General features: G+C 36.4%; 1 protein-coding gene across 2 annotated transcripts in view; it reads left to right on the forward strand.

Moving 5' to 3' along the window:
- rhbdf1a (rhomboid 5 homolog 1a (Drosophila)) overlaps nt 1-20,074 on the forward strand; it is a 45,273-nt gene that overhangs the window by 11,768 nt on the left and 13,431 nt on the right. Inside the window, exons 2-4 of one of the 2 annotated variants that reach the window (XM_087809756.1) lie at nt 12,896-13,040; nt 13,109-13,248; nt 14,755-14,862. In XM_087809756.1, the coding sequence (XP_087665882.1) occupies nt 12,924-13,040; nt 13,109-13,248; nt 14,755-14,862 (365 nt within the window). In that variant the 5' untranslated portion in view covers nt 12,896-12,923. The remainder of the gene's footprint in view (nt 1-12,895; nt 13,041-13,108; nt 13,249-14,754; nt 14,863-20,074) is intronic. The other variant, XM_087809757.1, reaches the window with a different exon arrangement.

A 20,074-nucleotide genomic window follows, 5' to 3' on the forward strand; every position in this document is an offset into this window, starting at 1 on the left:
AGATTTATTTGCATTGGCTTTAAACAGCAGTCAGTACTGGAGCCCCAATAAAACAAAGCAAAACAAAGAAGAGGAAGTGAGTCTGAAGTTGAGCAGGCAAATGTATAGAGAAAAAGTTTAGGATCCTGGATCCTCTTGTCATGATGAAGAGGCTGGAAGGCAAACCTCTTGACGTAGGTTCCCACACACAAAGTCATAAGACCTGGGTACAGAACAAAACAATAAAATTGCAGATTATAGCATCCAAAATTAGCTTTCTCTTCGCTCAGAAAAGGTTTAAAAGGGGGGGAAAAAAAACCCTTATCCTGCATGAGGTGAAGCCAATCGAGAAAAAAAAAATGGCTAGAGAATTGAATCAAGCTGCCCCTTTGGTTCTGCATGTACTGGCAGGAGGCCCTGGGGCAGACCCAGGACATGCCACAGAGTATTTATCTGTTGATGTGGAGTTTCCTTTGGAGTAGGTTTGCTAACGGAGGAAAGCCTATTGAGCGTCTGTACTGTGGCTTGAAAGAAAATGGGTTTACAAGGTTGGGTATAAATGAAGGGTTTGGATTCACAGAGTCTGGTGCTAAAAGTTAACGTGTCTGTTTCTAATGAATGGTTTACATTTTAAATCTCATGTTAGTATCAAGTATTTTTTCAATATTGCATTAGTTTGGGTTTTTAGAATACCAATTGTTCAACTCAATACCCATGAAAATATTCAATACTCAGATACCACAAGGATAAAAAAAGACGTCAAACAAGCAAAAGTATGATTAAAAACAAATGTTCCTTTCTTGGCTATGATTTACATGCATAACAATAAGTTAAAGGTCAATATATTCATCGATATCGTATCTATACCTTTTCAAAAATCTGTATTATATCCGGGTACAACATTTTATTATATCTGGTGACCCTTCTAATTCACTGTTCCATTGTAAGTCCATCTTTACTGTGATGTAATGGAATCTTTCTCGAGATTGTGCGAGCCAGCTCTGTGTTCCGACGTCGCACTGCAGGGACGACTGACGCTGGATGTGTCAGCAACTGCCCCGAGATAAACGGCTCCTATTATCGCCTGCCCCGTGACGCCCCCTGCACCGCAGTATAGGGGGATTTGTATGTTTACAAGTGTATTCCTGCGCACGTGAGTCCGTGCACGTCGTTTCCGCGGTCGTGTGGGCCGGACTTGAAAAAATGCCGTCTGTTTCCTGCCATCATTTGTCCCTCCTTCCCACCATCCCCCCCCCTTTTTTTTTTTGGCTGCACTTCCTTCCCTCCAGAAACTTGACCCCTCCATGCTGGTGGTCCGTCAGAGAGGATGTGAGTTGACAGGATTGATGTCTTGCCACTGTGAAGTATTTTTAAACCCCCGAGGATTGATTTGATCACCTGACGTTTTTTTTTTTTCGCAAACCAGTGTCGCCGTTTTACCTCTTAAGTCTTAAATTTGGACTTAATCCCTGTGTAGAGCATCTGCCAATTCACCTTCTCGCCGAATTTTTCCTTTAAGTCGGGAATCCGCTCACGCCGGCGTTTCCAATTGACGGCAGAAGGAACGTATACTGCTCTTTTCTTATACCGCCATCACAATGAACCCCAGTCCGATCGGGAGCCTACAATGTACTCTTTTGTAGGCTCGGATTTAGTCTGATATCATGCTGGAAACTATTTTAATGTCTGTGGCATGTCGGGGAACACTGTCTCTTAGATTCTTACTCTCTTCAGGAGGAGAATGTCAAACCTCACTCAGACAATGACACCCTTGTGTGCAGTCTCGGGACAATCCGGAGCGCCGTGGATAGTGGACGTCCATTGTTATTGTCCAGAAGTCCTCTCGTTTATTTTAACAGCGGGGCTGCGCAGTCTCAGCAAAAATTCAGATTAAGGCATGACACTGTGGATTCTGATTTTTTATGGGATGAGTACTGATACTTTGTAGTGGTTCTAAAATAATCGGGAGTAACCATGATAAAAAAAACATAGATTTTCTTTTTGGTTTTGGTGTCATTATTACCAGATAATCTTTTTTGTCTCATATCCAAATGTATTTTAAAATATTGTCACGATTGTGATTGTCAACATTCTCACACCGTATCAGAACTTAGTTACCCACAATCCATTTGAAATGGAACTGCCAGAATGCAGCGTTATCTGGTAGAATTTTCAAAGTTAAACCCAAAATAATACTGACAGAAAATAATTCAGACAAAGTGTAAACATTTAAAATATTGTAAATGTAATTTTGGCAAGAAAAAATGTAGTATTCTTTTAATTTTTTAGTTTTCTTTTAAAGTAGTTTGTCCCTGGTCCTCTTGTAACAATGTTATACTACTTTAGTTTTGAGTACGGAATGTAATATTAACAAAATTTAAATCCTAACCCAGAGGGGCAAAACTCAAGGGGCCAAAATCTTAAAGCAGTCCAAGTCATTGTTTTGTTTATATCCATTATATATTTTTATTTAACAGGACGTTGGAGAATATTGTCTTTTCTTTTTTCGGCTCAATTCATTGTCCTTCACCAAAAAAACCCTCTAGTTTTATTGTTTTTTCATCCATTATCTTATCTCTAACAATAGACTGAGTATAGGTCACTGTTTCAACATTAAACTGATCAATTTGTTGATTTTGATTTTCATAAAATGACTCGGTTGGTTGGCCCAGATTTTGCCCCAAGGACCATAAGTTTCAGATTCACGACCGTGATTGTTGCAGTTTTTTTCTACCAGGTTTCAATCTTTTCACAGTGTGTTTTGTTGAATGGTAGTTTTTACCAGGTAGCTCCCACTCACCCTTAGTAATTAGTCTAGTTCCTGCCACAAACACTGTGGAGGTGTGATCCAGATTACAGGAGCCTCTGGGTTTTTCCCACTGTGGGGTTGGCCCGGGGATTCTTTTTTTAAGTGAACGGCCCGGAGAAGATAAACCCTCACATCTGAGGTCTTGCAGCTGCAGTGTGTGTATAATTAACCCCTTATCTACCTCTTTTTTTTTTCCCCGAAAGCGAGGAGTTCACCGTGAGTTGACTTAACTTGGGTGTGACCACACGATACTGTCGTGGGCACAGACTTCCCTTTGTCACCTGCTTCCTCAAGATTACGAGCGCCACACGGCGTCGAGAGACAAGACACAGTCCCAGAGTCTGGAGAAAGACCTTCTTCCAGGTTCCACTGGGATGTTCTTTAACAAGATTAAAACACCACTGTGAAGGAGACCTCTGTCTTCGTTCCTATGCTCCTGAACGGTGTTGTAAATAATTCACCTGCAAAGACGGGTTGAATTATTTAGAAGCCAAATTGACATGGTGTTTTGAAATTCTGCCTTTTTGGCAAAAAAAAAAAAAAAAAAAATGGTTGGAAAATCTCACGGTTTTCTTTGAGATAAGAGCACGTTGATGAAGGTTAGCGCCGAGGTCAACGAGTTTGAGTTCATAATTGAAATACTTTAGATTCTTTCTGTTCTTCCTTCATACTTTGAGAGCGTCTGACTTTTCACAGGCGTCTCGAAATCCAACATTAAACACTTGACGCAACACGAGAGTCTGGACCAGAATAAAAATAGCTCAGAACTTCAGCCCAATCTTAAAGATCTCTTCATCGACGGATGGCATATTTTTTTATTTATATATTTCAAAGCCCTTTTTGATTCATATTTAATCTGCAGAATCAATAATTTGGTTTATATTTGTTTTTTATGTATTACTTTATATGTTTCTTAACTCATTTATTCTTTACAATTGCTCATAGGAATTGATACAGATCTTGTCGCCACTATGCTATATGCTATGTTAAAAATGATCATTTTTGTTAGCGTTAGCATTGGACTTAGCTTCATTTGGAACCATCATTGGACCAGCACATATTTCTTATCAGTGTCCTCTGGATTATTTTGGTCGGAGCCAAGATAGCATCTCATAATAATAATAGTAATAATATAATAATAACGGCTTTATATGTCATCCTGCATCCAAATAAACCATTTGGACTATTTGGCAAAAATCCAAAGTAAAGCATATTATTAAATAATAAAGATAAATAAATAAAACTTACTTACTTACTGTTAAATTATGTGCCACGGAAGCCTTAACTCTACAATAAAAGTATTAAACTTTAACTGTAAACACAATTTTTTTGTGGACGTTTCTTAAATAATTACCACCATTATATGTTTTTCCTCAAAAGAAACACATTTCTTCTTCTCACTGTTCAGTATAAAAGTAATTAAACTTTGTATGACACCACATTTTCACTCCTTTATTTCCTGCGGAGGATATTGCACTGCCTGAAGAGGTGTGACTGTGACTGATAAGTGAAGCAGGTTCTCCTTTTTTTTTTCTCTTTTTATTGTCACACATCCCGGTTATGAATACCGTCTTCGTTGTGCTGACAGGATATTGACAAAAATCCAATATATCGATCCAGGCAACATTTGATATTTTTCAAAACAAGTTTGTCCTTTATCTCAGGCAAGGTATTATTATTTTTTTAAATATTGTTTGTCTGATGTTTCAACCCGCAGCAAAAATATTCTATTAATAAACCACGTTGAGCCACAGGGCGTTTTTTACTTTCATGATCTATTCATGTCTCTGGCACTCATTTTGTAAACACTGATGTGACAGCGAGAGCCACACTTACAAGACACACAACCATCATTGTGTTCTGAAGATCTCAGCCGTTAAGAATGCATCATTTAAAAAAAAAAAAAAAAACACTGAAGGTGCAGGTTAGTGGAAAAAAGGGTTGGAAGAGGCTGCTCCACCCTTCTGGGCCACAGGTTTCCCCACTCGTGCGCACCCTCTCCACCACCCTCTCCACCACCCTCTCCACCACCCTCTCCACCACCCTCTCCACCACCTTCTCCACCACCTTCTCCACCACCCTCTCCACCACCTTCTCCACCACCCTCTCCACCACCCTCTCCACCACCTTCTCCACCACCCTCTCCACCACCCTCTCCACCACCCTTTCCACCACCCTCTCCACCACCCTCTCCACCACCCTTTCCACCACCCTCTCCACCACCCTCTCCACCACCTTCTCCACCACCCTCTCCACCACCTTCTCCACCACCCTCTCCACCACCCTCTCCACCACCCTCTCCACCACCCTTTCCACCACCTTCTCCACCACCCTTTCCACCACCTTCTCCACCACCTTCTCCACCACCCTCTCCACCACCTTCTCCACCACCCTCTCCACCACCCTCTCCACCACCTTCTCCACCACCCTCTCCACCACCCTCTCCACCACCTTCTCCACCACCCTCTCCACCACCCTCTCCACCACCTTCTCCACCACCCTTTCCACCACCTTCTCCACCACCTTCTCCACCACCCTCTCCACCACCTTCTCCACCACCCTCTCCACCACCCTCTCCACCACCTTCTCCACCACCCTCTCCACTACCCTCTCCACCACCCACTCTGACACTCGATCTCAAGGGGGTCAGCTGTGACCAGATATTTCTGCCGTCTGTGCGTGTCTGTGTTTTTAATGTCATCCTGGTTTGCTGTGACGGGCGGTCACATGTCGCGAGGGTCCAATCGGACGGCTGCGTCCTTCACTTGTGTCGCTCACGGGCTGTTGTCTGGCAGTGTGACGGGCAGAGCAGCGACACACACACACACACACACACACACACACACACACACACACACACAGCTTCATTTGTTGCAACAATCGGCGATTATGTGTGTAGGAGTGCTGCGAAAACCACTGGAAAATATGAAACACGTGAAAACTGTTTTCTATTAGTGGCAAGACTCCCAATTCTATTCACATTAACAAGCTTTTCAGCCAGATTATGATCCAATTATATTAGTTAAATAGGTGCTAATTTAGGTAGGTCTTAATAAACTCAAGTTTTAAATTAAAACACTTATGTATTCACTCGTATGGCACTCATGCACTGCCGCTACGGTGGCCCTGAATGGCAAAAACCCAAACGTATATAATCGAATCACTAAAATAAATAAACTTTAATATAACTTTCTTGTTCGTCAAACAATATTACAAATAGATCCAAGTTCCTACATTATCAAAATATCTCACAATAGATCGTATTGTTGCTCCTGTATCGTGATATGCATTATATCGCCAATTCTTGCCAATACACACCCAGTACAAGAACAATTTAAATCCATATTACCTCCATGTAAGGTGTTGGATTCCTACATTGTATTACTTTTTAAAAAGCATGAGAAACATTTTAAAGCAAAGGTTTTTTCTTTATATTAAAACGAATACAGCGCATTTTGTAAGGATTACACAGAATAACTAGAAAAGAAATACTACACTTTTTAAGTGTATTTTTTGAAAGTATATCATAGATTAAAATAATTTCTAGTCAATTTAACTTCATATTATGATGTTATTTTTTAATGAAAATATGACTATTTTGTGATTGAAATTTGAAAAATACAACCTAATTAATACATTATAATTATGTATAAGAAACATACACAAAACGTTATTTGTAGTTAATTATTCCGTATGTGAAGTACTGAACTGGTAAAATTGAATGTATTTATTTAAATATAATCTGGTCCTTGTCACCAGTTTTAGTTTAAGTTTTTAAACGATCCTACACATATTTGTTTTGTAAACACACATACACAAAAAATGTAGTATTTTAAACTACGACAAACATGTAGTCAACCAAATTATCATTTCCAATCAAACATTTTTTAATTCATCCAACCATTTTTTTTAGCTGATAAGAGAAGATGTTTTTAAAAAAAATAAAAACAGGACCTTGGAGAAGAACGATTCTCATTCATAACCAAGTGTCAAAATAATGTTTTAGTTTGAACTGAAACACGAGATAAAAGAAGAAGAAAAATCTGTAAAGTTGCATCATGGGTTTATATCGTAGCTCTTTATATTGCGTCCTTCTAAAAAGTCTGTTTGAAGAAGCACTATCGACTGAGCGCTTCTTTCGCAGATGGATTCATCTTTAAATACTTTCTATTTAAAGATCAAATGCAGCACGGAATTTCATTTTTAAAAATGGGTCGTGCGTGCTTTTACTGGTTAATAGGAAAATGGCGCCAAAGACCAAGTTCCTCTTTCACGAGCCATACACTTTTTAAAAAAGAGGAACAGGAATTAAAAGTAATTAGAAACTTTTTGTTTCATTTTTGTAATCATACTTTTCTTCTGTCGTTTCAAACTCTTGTGGATACTTGAGAGAGTGGAAAAGCTTGTAAGGCTCCATGTGAGCGGCGTAGTTTCCCTTCATTGTTTGCAGCGTCGCAGTTCGCCTGCAGCAGGCGGTGAGACACAAAAAACAATGGATAGTGGGAGAATGTAGAGCGGTGACTAACCTTTAGGGAATGGGGAAACCCAAACAAGATTTTTATTGTGCCATGACTTTTGCAGCAAGAGGAATCGCCTCCAAAGTGAAGTCGTTTTTAATGATTATTTAATCGGCTATAAACGCTGACTCAGCGGCTGGATTGAGCGAAAAGACGGGTTGCGGCTTCTTCTCGATAAAAGAGGGTTTCCTACATTAATGAGGTCGTACATCATCAAACCCCTCGCTATAGGAGCAGCGAGCGGGGGGTCCGGGTTGACCAGCCACCCACCCTCAAGTAAGGCTGAGGCCGCCTGCCGCCTCCACTATAGAGAAGAACACTCAGTACCCGGAAACCAGCCAGCTCCTGTCCGTAATGGTTAGTTCTTCATGTGGTTTCCTGCTCTGCCTTTTTTTAAAAGCTCGGTTTGAGCCAGGGATCGTTCGGAATGTGTGCGTGGCACGCCGTGTGATTAGAACCAGCCCCGGAGAGTAGAAGTCGACTAGTATCATCGTACTAGTTACTTATGGATTTGCAAATCAAACAGTCGCCGGATCTCCATGGTCTAGCAGCTTGTGCTGCAGTGTCCATGTTTAATTTATGATGCATGTTTAATAGCAGGAGCAGGATGAGCTTCACTAAACAGTTGCATCTTGTTTAGTTCAAGAGATATTTTACTTTGCAAAGTTTTTTTGGTTAAGCAGCTCATCTATGACGAGGCAAAGTTTTGTATTTCGCCCCCCCGTAAAAAAGGAAGCATACAATAATAATCGAATAGGAAAAAATTATAATAAGATACATTTTGTTATAGTTCAGGGGAGGGAAATTAAATGACCAAAAGGGCCAAAATGTGACTGTTAAAAAAAGTTTCCTAATATGATCAAAGATCAAATGTTTTAGGTAAGGATTTAAATAATTGTACCAGAAAAGTTTAGGTTAAAACTTCCTCTGATTGTATATTATTTCATTGTTTTTTAGAAAGATAAGAATTGAAGTAATCATGATAACTTTTGAAAAAAAAAAGGAAAATACTCACAGAAATTACATTTAGATTTCAGCCATTTATGACAATTTTTATTAAAAAAAGTTAAAATAATTCATTTCATTCTTACCTAACTAGGTCGACACTTTAACAAAAACAGTAAACTGGCTGCATGATGCCTCGATGCCACACACTATATATATATATATAATATTAGACAAAAACCTAATATTTGCTTCACAAATTACCCTGAAATCAATTGTCCTAATACCATTTAAAAAACTTTTTTTTGTCCCAGTTTTAATCGTTTCAACTTAACTTCAAGATCTTATTATAAAAAAAAAAGCATCCTGAATATAGGATGCAACATGGATGTTTATAAAATACACTCAAACATTATTACAACAAGACGAGACTAAAGATGATAGTACAAGTAGAATGGTATATTCATCTTAGTAAAACAATACTAAAAACTCCAAATAGGCTCTGAAAACCACTTACATTGTCCAAAATAATCGAAAATCCCTGGAGAAAAGCTAAAGCTCTTTATATTAGCAGTAAAACGCTCAATTATTTCCTTATTCTGCGACCATAACAATGGGAAGTCCGAGCTTATAAATACATTACCGTGGTTACAATAAAACTTTTTACACAAGCTTATTTGTAATCCATCCTGTTATTTGAGTCTGGAGTTGAAAGTTAAATCTTAAATCTTTGCTTTTCTTAAACAAACGTCGTGACAGCTTCATAGCCCAAGAGTTTAAGACGGCCAAGTCTTTTACATCTTTGGCTGCTGTCGGCGAAAGCTAGATTTATTGTCACGGCTCTCTTGAAAGTACTGGAGTACTAAGAAGTTGTACAAAACCTCCACTTCTGTCCTCACCTGGGACGGTGAGATGGTCTGTTGTCACGAGCCAGTGGCTTCTCTCTGCATGACTGGAGACCATTTAGCAAATAATTATATGAAATTATGCGGCCGGAAAAAAACTTCAGTGAGTTTGTGTCGGGGACACAATGGAAGAGATTGGTGCTCCCCAGACAGAGGGAGTTAGTTCTGCCTGTCCAACCCCTGTCTTTATGGACCCGGTGGACCTCTTTGTGCACCTGGAGGGACGTCATGGAGGGGTGGCCCTGGTGACGGCTCCACCAGAGATATTGTGTCTAAGATGGAAGTTTTGTCTTCTCAAGAAAAGGACAACAGGAAGCAGGACACATTAGTAGCACGGATTGGTTAGATGCGATTCTTCTCCCTTGCTCTGAGATAACAATCTTCAAGTCTAAACATTTTTGATAGAATCACAGGAGTCTCAAATCACCGGGGAATGTAAATAATGTGGGAAATGGTAACGTGCGTGAAATTGCTTGCATACAAGATAGCGGTCTGAAAAGAGACAAACTGCTGGAAGGTACGATAAGGGCTAGAGGCTTGAAGTGGTTTTTAAAAAGTCCCTTCATCCACGAGCATTGAACTCGACCATGAGAAGATAACACGAAGGAGCAAATCAAATAGCCTGGATTATTGCCAACGTTCACTCAGTCGGCTTCTCCATCTCTCAAGGATGTTCCTGCTGCTGAAGGTCTTTTGGTCTATGAAGTGCAATCTGTCCTCGATGAGGACTCGCCTTGAACCTTTCGCTGTGTTGCAAACGAGTGTACAGTGCAAGATATGAGTCTATATATTGTGGTCTTATCAACAAGATGGAATGCTAACCTGAATTATACATGCTGCAACAATCGCCTCGAGGATATTGTATTTATATGGTTCAAAAAAGCTTCTATCTTTCTCTGATTTACTTTTTTAATCTTGTTCCAGATGATCTAAGGAGCTACTGAGCCATATATATAGTCCAAAAATACCCTTATCTTTGATACCGGTTCCTGAATAAACTTTTTCGCAATACCAATTTCATAAAATTAATTTTAACAAAAATATAAAAAAGACATTACATAGAGTACAAAGTGAAATCCCAATTCAATTCGTTTTCTTACAGAGAAAAAACCTAATAATTTTCATTATATATACTGTATAATTAAGCACCTTTTAAAAAAAAAAGAAAAAAAAAAAGGCCTAATTTTAGAATTTAATTTCAAATTTAAAAAAAAAAAAGTAAAGTTCAGTAAAAACAATTAAATTCAATACTTATAATCTGGTAAATTTGGCATTGAAATGTGAAGCATGTTAACATACTCGGTACTACTGAAGTATTTCGGTCGGTGCCACAAAAGAACTGAAGCTTGGTACCCATCCCTATATGTGTTATGATACAAGTGCAACGACTGCAAAACTGTAAGAACAATGATATATTTGAAGTATTACCCGAGTTCCTTAACTCTGACGTTACAGACCGCATGACTCTTGACGAAGACTTAACTGCTTCCAAAATATGGCCAAACATCAGCTTTAAAAGCTGCTTTAGTCAATGTATCCTCTCGTCCCCAGTCATCGCTCGGATCTTGCGAGTTTAGTTGTAACAAAAAATGTTTGAACGCTATGAATATTTGCATGTGAATTGTAAATTAAATAAATCTCCATTATTTAAAATGCACTTTATTAAATACAATATTATTACCTATACAAGGTATTGAAGATGTCCTGTAGAATATAAAAAAGCTTATTTATGAAATGTTTTATCAAGACTTGTGATTTTAAGGAGCTGCTTAACTTTGACAGCAGGACAACAGAACAGATGCCTGCAGGTTTGATAAGAGACTAATACCTCAGTACAGGGTTAAATTCCATGCAGCAATGTTTGGTAGGAAACCTCAATCCAAGCCTTGGTAAATGAGCTTATTTGAATCTTATGAGTTGCACATCAGGAACTCTGATGTTTGAAACAAAAAAATCTTTAAAATCGGTTTGGCCTGAGGGCAACAGAGGGTAGCTGGGTGTTGTGCACCGGCTGTCAGATTATTCCTTGAAGGAAAATGTTCCGATAACAACAACACGTGGAAATCTACATCAAATCAGGCAAACCTGTGATAATAAAGTTCACCGTCCAAGATGACATTTTAGCTTTTTTCCATTGGTATCTCTTTGTCATGACAACTAATATAGATAAAAAATATTACATTTATTTAACGACCTTTGTGGAATAAATAATTCAAGCAGCATTATGTAACAAATAGACTATTTTTTTAATTCATTTTTCCCTGAAAAACACTGGGGGGAGCCATAAACAACATTTTAAATCTAACGTATTGCTGCTTTAGGTTCTTGTGATACATTTTTCTCAAATCTAGTCGGACATGTGAAGGTCAGAAGTTGAGTTTATTGTTTGAGAAAGGTCTTTGATTAAATGTCCGTCAGTAAAATAAAATAAAATAAATAAAATATTCCCATGATGCACTGCAACAGTTGGCTCGATTATTTTCATCATTTATTGCTACTGTGAATAAACAACATAAAATAGGAATAATATAGTGAATGTGTGCCGGGCCCAAGCTTTTATATATGATGGAGATAAATAAAATAACAAATATCTTTAATAAGTGTCGTGTTACTGGATTATGGATGCTCACAATTTCAAGATAGCAACATGTATTCGTCATCTTCGGATTCAACCTCGTAATAAATAATCTCACATTTTATTTTGAGGCGCCTTCCTTGTCAAAGCCATCTTACAGAAGATATATTATTTTAATGGTCAATTCAGTCAATTTGTAATCTAATAAAGAACATAATATCTATGAATACTCAGTCAGAGGACATTTTTTAACACAATAATTAAAAAGCAACTTTTTAAAAAACCTGTCACTTGGATCACTATCTAAACCGTCACAGTTGTCACTTCTTTTAAAATCACCTGCTGCTTCTGAGACATTCGCATTAAAATAAGCCGGCGTTTGACCTTTGCTGCCGCCTGACCTTTTTTTTCCCTTCCGTCGCCGCTGACAACACTTCCCATCATCGCTCGTGCTAAAACAGAAACCTGCGGTGCACGAAGTACGTGAACAACATGTGGTTGCAATCGACTCTGGAGCCACGAAAAGAATGGGACGTGACCTGTTTGTGTTCGGCTCTAAGCTCAGCGTTACCAGAGCCCATGATACCGTCCCACTCAGTGAGGCCCTCAAGAACCCACGAAGAGTTTTATTTTGTTTAATTTTGTTGAGTTATCTCAGTGGCTGTGAGAGATTGGCTGTTGGGTTCCTTTGCGGGGAACAAAGGGACAGGAAATGACTTCCCAGGTTTGGGACCCGCGAGGTGACGATCATGCGGGCCAGAGCGTCGGCGTTGTACGCCACCTGTGGTCAGCCCGGCTGTTTTAAACGAAACAAACACCAAGTCATTAGATGGATTTCATCTGGAAGCCGGTCAACTCTTAACCACTGAGGGGGTTTAAGGTTTGGTTTATGCTCCAAAATTAAAGGGATTAGTTTCAAAACCACCGACTTCCAGAACCAATGCGTATTGTATTTTCTTTAAATTGCTCTGTGGAGGGTTTCTGTGGAAAAGTTTAACAGCTGGAGATCGTTTTTGTGGGTTTTTTTTCTCATTGTAAGAGGGAAATATGTAGACGCCCAAGTTGACGTGAAAGAAGGCGCCTCAGCTCCCTCTTGTGTATGAACGCGGTATTACACCATAACTTCTTAAAAAAAATGTTCCTTAAAATGTTTTTTGTGTTCTAGCTGGCAGGCCTGGGGTGGGACAGAGAACATGGCTGAACTGAGGCGGGAGAGCACCAGCAGCCTGCAGAGGAAGAAGCCTCCATGGCTGCGACTGGACATTCCCACGACTCAGATGTCCCTGGACGAGCCTCCCACTTTCGTTCAGGTGCGCCTCAGGTGATCGTCTTGTGGAAAACTTGTCGCTCAAACACTTGGTCCCTTGTCTGTTGGCAGCCGGTGAAGAGGCAGGGCTTCCTTCGCAGCATCAGCATGCCGGTGGAGACCACCCATCTCCAGTCCCCGCCCAGGGACTTCTTCGACAGCCGGCGGCCTGTCTTACAACGCCAGTCGTCCATCACTCAAACCATTAAGAGGTAAAATCAGGTTAAAGACTCTTCCTCTTAAAGATGAACTGGTTAGTTTTTTTCTAGCTTTAATTTAGCGCTTATTAAAAATGATCTTATTGACTTAAACAAGTACAATTTGAAGTTGCTTTTCTTGTATGGTTTATTATTATTCATGTAACCTTTGCACCGAAAGTTTATTTTCTCTCCTTTTTTCAATTTTTTAAAATATAAAGTTTTATATTATATACCTTTTACCCAATAAATTGTATGGTTTTACCAGAATTCTATATTTTGAAGTTTAGATTGTTCATCTTTGAATTATTATGTTAAATACATTATTACTTATACTTTGAAATGCAATCCTTCACTTCTTGAGGTATAATTACATAAAATAAATATTACAAAATGATGAGGGGAAAATGTATGTGAGTTTTACATAAGTAAACACTATTATATATAATAAACATATATAAACATATATATTATATATACTGTATATATATATATATATTTTTTTTAATAATTCATGTTTTATGTGGGTTTTATTTTAAAAAAATGTTTTGATTAAAAACGGTCATAAATTAGTTTTTATTTAGTAAACTATTATTATATTTAAATATATATATATATATATATATATATATATATATATATATTACGATTATCATTTCATGTTAAATTTTACAATAGTTTACTAAATAAAAAGTTTTTAATCTTCATTGATTTCCAAAATGTGGAAAGCGTGTCCCAGGGGCCCCATGAGGTCAGATTTAAAATATAAAACTGACTACGTAGAAATTTTGGACAGCTTACTTAAAATCCAATATTATTGATCACTATTTCAATTCTAAATAGATAAAAAATATATATTTTTTTCTCCTTCAACTAAATAAAGTATTTTTAAGTTTAAGTTTTAAATTTGTATTATAAGAATCCAATTCTTAATAGATTATTTATTGTAGGACTTTATTAACAGTGTCTATCAAAAGAATTAAAAGGAAAATACTTAAATCAATTGTTTTATGTCATATTGTAATCTTTTTTGCATATATTATTTTTTTATGAAAATATATATTAAAATAACTTAATTATATAGTTGTTTTTTTTTTAAATCAATATCACCTGATTTGATCCTTATCTATCTATAAACGTTATGGTCATTTTATCATACTTTTATTGTTATTTTTCCTCGTCCTGATTATTTAACTGTCATAAAAAATGAGGAACTTAATATACTTATTAAAAAATAACTTAAATTCAGTTTTTTTTAGCTTCTAAATATGAACAGAAAGGTTGAATAAAGCAGAATTAATCGAGAAATAGTGACGACATTCAACAGTTAAATTGAATATTTTCACCTTCACCTACTTTTCAATTCCTTCCCTTGTTTTTTCTTCTTACTTTTCACTAACAATCTTTGCTTCTCCTTCTCCAGTTGCACTTTCCTATTCTTCACCGTCTGTCTTTTTTTCCCCCCTTCTTCCTCCCCCTTTTTCTTCCTCTCCTCCGGTGCCCACCCCTGCCTGGCCTCAGCAGCAGGAGGGTTCACTTTGAGCGGATTAACACGGTGCCCATTAAGGGCCAGCGCGCTGCCCGTCGCGGCCCCAGGAAGCACCACTCCCTCTCCAGAACCCTGCTCAGGTACGACGGGCGGAATGTTAATGACGGCAGCGACACTCCTGAGAGTCCTTCCTTAATCCTGAGCAGCTTTAATGGGAAGTGACTCATTAAGTCTGAAATGGATTTTCACATTTTCAATCAAATGTTTTTTTGTTTTTTTTTATTAAAACCAAGTGCAGCCTCTTAACAAATGTGAAAGAAACAGTTTAGTTTAACTAGGTTAGTAAACTAAGCTTAAATAAGTCTTTGAAAAACATTTTAAAAGATGTGATTTTGAAAAAACAGTAGAGCCACTTTAAGTTTGTTCATTTATAAACGCATTTAAAACCCAAAATACAGATTTACTTGAGCAATAATTACCTCTGCCAAGGAGCGACAAGCATTAAATACATCATTCAATGTATGTTTTTTATTCAAACTAAGTGCAGCCTCTTAACAAATGGGATAGAAAAAGTTTAGCTTAACTAGGTTGGTTAACTAAACTCAAATTAGTAATAAAAAAACATATTAAAATATGTGATTTACAACAAAAAAAGGGTTTAAAAAAGAAAAGGTAAAACAAAATCAGTAGAGCCACTTTAAGTTTGTTCATTTATAAACACATTTAAAACCCAAAATACAGATTTACTCGGGCAATAATTACCTCTGCCAAGGAGCGACAAGCATTAAATACATCATTAAATGTATGTTTTTTCTCATTCAAGTCATCTTAAATGAGCTTCTTGGCAGAGGTATGTGCAGTCTCAGTGTTTTTTTTCCCCATAAACTTATTCAAAACATCTTATAAGTTTGTTCATTTATAAACGCATTTAAAACCCAGAATACAGATTTACTCGAGCAATAATTACCTCTGCCAAGGAGCGACAAGCATTAAATACATCATTAAATGTATGTTTTTTTCTCATTCAAGTCATCTTAAATGAGCTTCTTGGCAGAGGTATGTGCAGTCTCAGTGTTTTTACCCAATAAACTTATTCAAAACATCTTATAAGTTTGTTCATTTATAAACGCATTTAAAACCCAAAATACAGATTTACTCGAGCAATAATTACCTCTGCCAAGGAGCGACAAGCATTAAATACATAATTAAATGTATGTTTTTTCTCATTCAAGTCATCTTAAATGAGCTTCTTGGCAGAGGTATGTGCAGTCTCAGTGTTTTTTTTACCAATAAACTTATTCAAAACATCTTATAAGTTTGTTAATTTATAAACGCATTTAAAACCCAAAATACAGATTTACTCGAGCAATAATTACCTCTGCCAAGGAGCGACAAGCATTAAATACATCATTAAATGTATGTTTTTTCTCATTCAAGTCATCTTAAATGAGCTTCTTGGCAGAGGTATGTGCAGTCTCAGTGTTTTTTTTTTTTTTTTACCAATAAACGTATTCAAAACATCTTATAAGTTTGTTCATTTATAAACGCATTTAAAACCCAAAATACAGATTTACTCAAGCAATAATTACCTCTGCCAAGGAGCGACAAGCATTAAATACATAATTAAATGTTTAAATGTACGTTTTTTCTCATTCAAGTCATCTTAAATGAGCTTCTTGGCAGAGGTATGTGCAGTCTCAGTGTTTTTTTCCCAATAAACTTATTCAAAATATCTTATAAGTTTTTTCATTTATAAACGCATTTAAAACCCAGAATACAGATTTACTCGAGCAATAATTACCTCTGCCAAGGAGCGACAAGCATTAAATACATAATTAAATGTATGTTTTTTCTCATTCAAGTCATCTTAAATGAGCTTCTTGGCAGAGGTATGTGCAGTCTCAGTGTTTTATTTCCCAATAAACTTATTCAAAACATCTTATAAGTTTGTTAATTTATAAACGCATTTAAAACCCAAAATACATATTTTCTCGAGCAATAATTACCTCTGCCAAGGAGCGACAAGCATTAAACGCATAATTAAATGTACGTTTTTTCTCATTCAAGTCATCTTAAATGAGCTTCTTGGCAGAGGTATGTGCAGTCTCAGTGGTTTTTTTTAACCAAAAAACTTATTCAAAACATCTTATAAGTTTGTTCATTTATAAACGCATTTAAAACCCAAAATACAGATTTTCTCGTGCAATAATTACCTCTGCCAAGGAGCGACAAGCATTAAATACATAATTAAATGTATGTTTTTTTCTCATTCAAGTCATCTTAAATGAGCTTCTTGGCAGAGGTATGTGCAGTCTCAGTGTTTTTACCCAATAAACTTATTCAAAACAACTTATAAGTTTGTTCATTTATAAACGCATTTAAAACCCAAAACATAGATTTACTCGAGCAACAATTACCTCTGCCAAGGAGCGACAAGCATTAAATACATAATTAAATGTATGTTTTTTCTCATTCAAGTCATCTTAAATGAGCTTCTTGGCAGAGGTATGTGCAGTCTCAGTGTTTTTACCCAATAAACTTATTCAAAACATCTTATAAGTTTGTTCATTTATAAATGCATTTAAAACCCAAAATACAGATTTTCTCGAGTAATAATTACCTCTGCCAAGGAGCGACAAGCATTAAATACATAATTAAATTTACCTTTTTTCTCATTCAAGTCATCTTAAATGAGCTTCTTGGCAGAGGTATGTGCAGTCTTAGTGTTTTTTTCCCAATAAACTTATTCAAAACATCTTATAAGTTTGTTCACTTATAAACGCATTTAAAACCCAAAATACAGATTTACTCGAGCAATAATTACCTCTGCCAAGGAGCGACAAGCATTAAATACATAATTAAATGTATGTTTTTTCTCATTCAAGTCATCTTAAATGAGCTTCTTGGCAGAGGTATGTGCAGTCTCAGTGTTTTTTTCCCAATAAACTTATTCAAAATATCTTATAAGTTTGTTCATTTATAAACGCATTTAAAACCCAGAATACAGATTTACTCAAGCAATAATTACCTCTGCCAAGGAGCGACAAGCATTAAATACATAATTAAATGTATGTTTTTTTCTCATTCAAGTCATCTTAAATGAGCTTCTTGGCAGAGGTATGTGCAGTCTCAGTGTTTTTACCCAACACAGTTATTCAAAATATCTTATAAGTTTGTTCATTTATAAATGCATTTAAAACCCAAAATACAGATTTACTTGAGCAATAATTACCTCTGCCAAGGAGCGACAAGCATTAAATACACAATCAAATTTTTTTTTTTTTATTCAAACTAAGTGCAGCCTCTTAACAAATGTGATAGAAACAGTTTAGCTTAACTAGGTTGGTTAACTGAGCTTCAATTTGTCATTAAAAAAACATTAAAAGATGTGATTTACAACAAGAAAGGGTTTCAAAAATAAAAGGTAAAACAAAATCAGTCGAGCCACTTTAAGTTTGTTCATATAAATGTATTAATATATATATATATATATATATATATATATATTTAGTAAAACTGAAAATACAGATTTACTCGAGCAATAATTACCTCTGCCAAGGAGCGACAAGCATTAAATACATAATTAAATGTATGTTTTTTTCTCATTCAAGTCATCCTAAATGAGCTTCTTGGCAGAGGTATGTGCAGTCTCAGTGTTTTTACCCAATAAACTTATTCAAAACATCTTATAAATTTGTTCATTTATAAATGCATTTAAAACCCAAAATACAGATTTTCTTGACCAATAATTACCTCTGCCAAGGAGCGACAAGCATTAAATACATAATTAAATGTATGTTTTTTCTCATTCAAGTCATCCTAAATGAGCTTCTTGGCAGAGGTATGTGCAGTCTCAGTGTTTTTACCCAATAAACTTATTCAAAACATCTTATAAGTTTGTTCATTTATAAATGCATTTAAAACCCAAAATACAGATTTTCTCGACCAATAATTACCTCTGCCAAGGAGCGACAAGCATTAAATATATCATTAAATGTATGTTTTTTCTCATTCAAGTCATCTTAAATGAGCTTCTTGGCAGAGGTATGTGCAGTCTCAGTGTTTTTACCCAATAAACTTATTCAAAACATCTTATAAGTTTGTTCATTTATAAATGCATTTAAAACCCAAAATACAGATTTACTCGAGCAATAATTACCTCTGCCAAGGAGCGACAAGCATTAAATACATAATTAAATGTTTAAATGTACGTTTTTTCTCATTCAAGTCATCTTAAATGAGCTTCTTGGCAGAGGTATGTGCAGTCTCAGTGTTTTTACCCAATAAACTTATTCAAAACATCTTATAAGTTTGTTCATTTATAAACGCATTTAAAACCCAAAATACAGATTTTCTCGAGCAATAATTACCTCTGCCAAGGAGCGACAAGCATTAAATACATCATTAAATGTATGTTTTTTCTCATTCAAGTCATCTTAAATGAGCTTCTTGGCAGAGGTATGTGCAGTCTCAGTGTTTTTACCCAATAAACGTATTCAAAACATCTTATAAGTTTGTTCATTTATAAACGCATTTAAAACCCAAAATACATATTTTCTCGAGCAATAATTACCTCTGCCAAGGAGCGACAAGCATTAAATACATCATTAAATGTATGTTTTTTCTCATTCAAGTCATCTTAAATGAGCTTCTTGGCAGAGGTATGTGCAGTCTCAGTGTTTTTACCCAATAAACTTATTCAAAACATCTTATAAGTTTGTTCATTTATAAATGCATTTAAAACCCAAAATACAGATTTACTCGAGCAATAATTACCTCTGCCAAGGAGCGACAAGCATTAAATACATAATTAAATGTTTAAATGTACGTTTTTTCTCATTCAAGTCATCTTAAATGAGCTTCTTGGCAGAGGTATGTGCAGTCTCAGTGTTTTTACCCAATAAACGTATTCAAAACATCTTATAAGTTTGTTCATTTATAAACGCATTTAAAACCCAAAATACATATTTTCTCGAGCAATAATTACCTCTGCCAAGGAGCGACAAGCATTAAATACATCATTAAATGTATGTTTTTTCTCATTCAAGTCATCTTAAATGAGCTTCTTGGCAGAGGTATGTGCAGTCTCAGTGTTTTTTTTCCCAATAAACGTATTCAAAACATCCTATAGTTAGATGAGAAATCAGTCACTTCCTTGTCAATCGCTCGATTTGTGTCACACGCCCCGCGACGCTAAGTGTAAAGCGACTGGTTTTCCTAATTTCCCATCCATTTGAGCCGTAATGAGTGTTTTCGGAGGTCGATGCTAGCTAGCGCCGCGGCGCTGCTTCTAATTAGTCCAGATTGTGTCTCCGCTCTTGCTTTGAAGAATGTTTTCCACTTCCTGTCCCG

This window comes from Callionymus lyra, chromosome 15 (assembly GCF_982586985.1).
Source record: "Callionymus lyra chromosome 15, fCalLyr1.hap1.1, whole genome shotgun sequence".
Classification (NCBI taxonomy): domain Eukaryota; kingdom Metazoa; phylum Chordata; class Actinopteri; order Syngnathiformes; family Callionymidae; genus Callionymus; species Callionymus lyra.